This window comes from Nestor notabilis, unplaced genomic scaffold, assembly GCF_000696875.1.
Source record: "Nestor notabilis isolate BGI_N333 unplaced genomic scaffold, ASM69687v1 Scaffold34126, whole genome shotgun sequence".
Taxonomy (NCBI): Eukaryota; Metazoa; Chordata; class Aves; order Psittaciformes; family Psittacidae; genus Nestor; species Nestor notabilis.
In genome coordinates, this window is record NW_009932968.1 from 4,780 (window position 1) to 10,101 (window position 5,322).

A 5,322-nucleotide genomic window follows, 5' to 3' on the forward strand; every position below is an offset into this window, starting at 1 on the left:
AAAGGCAAAAACCCAAGAAAATAAACTTAAGAAAATAAAGTGAAATTAAAAAAATGAGGAGGGAAAAAAAATAACCCAAAACAAACCCACAACTGTTAAAAGTTCGGTGTTAGAATAACCAGCCTGGGTGAAGGCTGTTGTAACTGGGGGGGGGCTACTGTCAGCTTCTTCTGTATAAACTTGAAGATCTCCATACCACAAATGGCCTCAAAGTGGAGAACAAAACGATCAGTAATAAATGGGAACAAATAATTTTGTTATATCCATCATCTAGCTTAACCTTGGCGCTCCACAACTCTAATAGCTGCTTGACAAACAACGGCTTCCCTCCCACCCCCCCGAAAAATAACTCCACAAGTAAACAGTGTTCACAGTAATGAAATCAGTAACAGGTTTTGTTAGATCCCGTTAAATCAGGTGTATCTGCAAAGCTTTATACAGTTTAATGCATAAGTATTCCCGTAAAATTAAGTGAAAACTAAGGTTCATTTCTACAGGGTTATATCTACCATACAAGACTAGATTATGTACAGTATGGGACTGGTGTGACAACTGCCTGTGTTTCATGATGTTAAGCTATTTCACCCATCAGCTCAGTCTTTGTTTAAGCAAAATCTGTAATAACTTGATATACAGACCTAAAAACCTAGAGATTGATTTGGCAAGATTAGTGCTTACTACCACTGGACATACTCCAGTGCTGCAAAACTAAGTCGACCAGAGCATCCCATACCCAGAAGATTACAATTTGTTGACTTGAAAGTCTGGACTTCACATGTAAAACATTAAAACTATAATCCTAAGTGGAGTGAGGACAGTCATTAAACAAATACAGGTGAAGATGAACTGCATCTCTTCAGAGAGGTATGGAAGAACTGAAAAAGAATAAAGGGAATTTCTGGTTTTAGACAGCCCTGCCCTGCTCTGCTCAGCTCAGGGCATAAAACCAGCCCAAAGAGCTCTAAAACTAAGATTCTTACTCAGCAAGCACAAAGGCAGATCCTGCACAAGATGATGCATCAGAGGCTTCAACAAGCACCTCTCCCCTCCACTGGATTTCCTAACACAAGGTAGCTTTCAGCTTATAAACACCCAGCAGCCTTCAAAGCTTTTGTAGCCTGCTGGAATCACTGCAGCGTCCACAGCTGCAAAGTGAATGTAGTGGGGAAAGGCCCCTGCTAACAAAAACCCACAAATGCCTCTGGGGGCTGTTTTGGTCATTTGTGAAAATGAAGGAAAAAAAAAAACCCAACAACTGTCTTTCCAACAATACTCCCCCTGAAAAGATGGGTCACTGATCCATTATGAACATAGCTCTCACCATATAAAGCACCAAAAAAGTCAGAAACAAGGAAAACAAACCCAAAATAATTCCTTAAATTATGATTTACAAGTTTGTACACTATTTCCTAAGCAAAACGTTGACCTTACTGCAAAGTTTATAGATGAAAACTTGACCAGTTACTTTTGAAGGGGAATGTATATCTGGCTATAACTTAAAGGTAGAAAATATTCACTGTTCTATATACACATTTCAAACAGGAGACAGTTAAACTGAACTGAATAGTTGCCAATATAACTCCGTATTAACTCACTGGCCACTAAACTAGGCATCAGTAGCCAATTAGAAAGTTTGAGTTCTGTACTTTTAAAAATGCTCTTGTTCCTGTCCTGTTTACTTGGTTTTTAAAAACGTTTTATAGTGCATAGCCTAAGTCAGACTTTCAAAGAGATACAGCGCCTTTCAATGCAGTTTTTGCAGCATTTAAAAGGGACTTTTCTCCCTTCAAATTCGATGTTCATTGAAAAATCTGAATTGAGTGCTGTACTGTAGTAAAAATATTTCAGTCACAGACTGATATAAATGTATACTGTGCAGTACTAGGATTGTTTGGTGTCCATCTGCACACGTTTTACTTGGGTTCTTCGATCGTCCCCTTGCTGAGGTCTGTCATTTTGGGGTATTTCACTTTCTTCTGGTCCAGCTCATTCTGAGCCCACAGTAGTAGTTTCAGTAATTTTGCCAACTTGGGTGTTGATTCACGATTTTCATAGTCTAGAACAGCTTGATTAACCTCACTCCATACCTGGAAAAGAAATATTGGAGTTCAGTAATAGTCTCTGTATGATTAACACTGCTAATGTCACACAGACATTGCAAAGATCACACCTAGTGTGCTAATTCCTCAGAACCTGGGCAGGACAGAGCTCCTCAGACTATAAGCCTGGAGAAAACAAGAGAGCCAAGCAGTTGAATACTTCATGGGTTTTAAATCTTGCTTAAGAAATACTTCTGTTCCTTTGTAGCCATTATTTTCCTAAACATATCAAAACTATTTGCACATTATTTTCACCACGCAGGAATAAAAGACATCAATTTCCTTTCGCAAAAGGACTACCTTCTGTCGCTGCATCATGTTAAGCAAGTCTCCAAATGGTGATTCTTCAGGATTATCAAAGGCAAGCAAAGCCAGCGTGCGCTCCATTTCTGTCAGGCATTCCCTGCTCTCCTCCCCTTGCTCCGCTAATTGGGTCTGAGCAAATTCCAGAGCTGCTTCCGTCTCACGCTGCCGAATCAGCTCAATCAAATGCTGCTGCTACATAAGGAAGACACAGCCATATTAGCTAAGGAAATTAACAGATCTTCACTATTTCAAGGCTGTAATAGTCAGACATTAGTGTGTAATTGGAGACAAACACTAACCCATAATTTGACAGTTTGAGGTCAGTTCTTCTTAATGTGCGAGACAAGAAGCAAACTTATCTCCAAAATCTACTCCAAAACGTAACCTAATGCTTCTGAAGAACATGTTTTGCAAAGAAGTGTTACTCAAGTGCCCTGGTTTCAGCTGGAATAGAGTTAATTTTCCTTTTAGCAGCTGGTACAGGCTTGTGTTTTGGTTTTAGTCTGAGAATAATGTTGATAACAGACTGTTGTTGTGAAGCAACGCTGCTAAAATTCAGTCTAACAGTAACTGAAGTTGGTAAGTCACAGACCATTGCTACTGTTATAAGTTTTCATGTTACCAATTGTACATGATAGTTCCTGCACCATGCCACACAGTTTCCTATCGCTACCAAACCATGCCAAGAACTAACACTGGAAAGTGCATCCCTGTTCAGTCACAAAGCTCCCAGCATGCTGGTAAGGTCTGCACTGCTTTTCCCAGTCTCTCAGCAAGCTCTAAACCAAAGTTTGCCACCCGTCCTTACCTGCAAATGAAAGTAAAGGTATCTGTTTGTATCTAGCAATTCTGGATGGAGGCTGTTTATCAATGCAATGGCTTCTTGGATCTGTCCTTTCAATATCATTTCTCGAATCTTTATTCTTTCATCCAGAGTCTCTAAATCAACACTGGGCTCAATTCCCGACTCCATTCGAAATTTCTCTGCTGCTTCTTTAAAGCCCTCTGAAATAGAAACATTTTCCCTGTAAAATATGTTTCCTTCAACACTTAAATATTAGCTCAAATGAAGAGACTTGAGTACCCCTTGTTCATTTGGGGGGGGGGGTTAAAGATTAAATCCGAACTTCTGAGAATTCTTCTCTATTTAAATAAGCATTTAGCAAATAGGACATACTTAAGTCATTCTTAGGTGCCTTCCCTAAAGATGTATGCAACTTGTAGTGCCATACCTCTTAACCTGAAAGCTTGTTTTATACATAAATAGAGCAGTCTGCTTATTCCAAAATGGGATTTCCAGAATTTGGGCAATTTTGCTTCACCCTCCAGCCTCCCAAATCTGTTTCCACAGCCCTAGCAGTTTTAACAACAGAACATTGCTTTCTTACACTAACACTGTACTTTATGTAAAGTTTTAACAGATGTTTTAAATGCAAAGTCATGTTTTCATATACACAGAAATGATTTACACCACCCACTAAGATGCTCTTCCTTCATCCCAGAGGCTTCACCTACACACCAGTGTAAACAGGGTGTAGATGGGACACAAATGCCTCCGCCCAGGCACCAGCTTAGTCTCATGGTATGTATCATAATTGCTAGGGACAATTTCTGAGGAGTTTTGATTGTTCTAAGTATAAAGTTAGGCAATGTGCTGTAAGGGTTAATATTTCTGGTCTCAAGCTATTTTGTCAACAGTGTCCTTTTAGGAGCTTATCTTCCCAACCAGTTAAAACTCGTTTCTGATAGCTCTGTGCAGCTCTCAGAATGCTATTTAACAAGTGCAACGTATCCTGAACTCTGTTTTAAGGCACAAAAAAGGACATTGAACAAAACCAGGTTGTGTTTCTTTACAGCATTCCAGAAAACACTTTCTTTTCTGTATCTTGTAGCAGAGGAGTTAAGGTTAATGAATGTTACTTCTATTGCATGGTAACTGCTCAGAACCCAAATCTTGGTCAGTTTACACAAGAGCAGTTGTACATTGCTAAGAGCAGCCAACAGCAGTCACCAAGTCCTCAAAGCCCTTAATTTGAGTGGTATATTCCAGCCAAAACTGTCTTGATAAAGTAAGTGGCATTTCTTCAAGAGCCTCCTAAGGATCACTACTCATTGTTACCTGTAACAAGGTAGTTCATGATAAGGCGGTTCATGTCTGCTCTCTGGATATGCAAGTTATTAAGTTTTTCCATCCATTCATCTTTTGTGATTTCATCAGGTTTTTCTGCATAACTCATCCTGGACTCTTACTACAAGAAAGGAAAAGCATCTCATTTAACAGGATTCAAGAAGCAGTAAGTTTAATGTGTGCAAGCACTATGTTACTACCACCTTTGTATCTTCTTTTATGAGATCTTTTACATTAATAATCCAAAGGAGATCCTTTTATCTCAAACCACAATTTCACATATTCCTCCTCCTCGTTCCTGTACACCTTCACATCCACCAGCCAGTCTCCTTATTCTGACTCTTATTCATCAGTCGTCAGAATAAAACATTCAAATAGCATCTTCTTTCACTTATTCCAAATAAAATCTGGTTGGAATTAATACAGGACGCGCAACATCACAGTGTGAAACATGTGAATCAAAGAGTTTGACAACAAGCCAGCAAAAAATGCAGCACACATCTAAAGCAAAGCCTATGTGAATACTATTTGCTTAAAGTCTTCCCCAAAACTTGAAAAGGGCAGCTCCATATATTGTACAGCTACAGAACTACACATTACCTTATCCACTGTAGAACTAAGGACTTACACTTAGCTTCTCTGTCTCCCAAAGCGCTCCCGTCAATGTTACCACTAACATGTTATCTCCTAGTATTTTTCTCGGCATTTATTTCCCGATTGGTGAGCAAAGCGCTTTGTCAAACCCGGCGTTTAATCATCGCTGCCGCCAAGTCACGATCACGGGGCAGC

The 5,322-nt window shown here is 39.5% G+C and overlaps 1 protein-coding gene across 2 annotated transcripts; it reads right to left on the reverse strand.

Annotated features, from left to right (window-relative positions):
• Positions 1-1,333: 1,333 nt before the first annotated feature.
• Positions 1,334-4,649, reverse strand: GID8 (GID complex subunit 8). Of its 2 annotated transcripts, none has more exons than XM_010016644.1 (4): positions 4,525-4,649; positions 3,214-3,410; positions 2,400-2,597; positions 1,334-2,087 (listed from the first exon to the last, which is right to left on the reverse strand). In XM_010016644.1, the coding sequence occupies exons 1-4, from the start codon at positions 4,640-4,642 to the stop codon at positions 1,914-1,916; spliced, it is 687 nt and encodes a 228-aa protein (XP_010014946.1). In that variant the 5' UTR covers positions 4,643-4,649; the 3' UTR covers positions 1,334-1,913. The 2 variants fall into 2 exon arrangements, with proteins under 2 accessions (XP_010014946.1, XP_010014947.1); XM_010016645.1 differs by having other exon boundaries at positions 2,400-2,594; positions 4,525-4,647.
• Between the last annotated feature and the right edge of the window lie 673 nt (positions 4,650-5,322).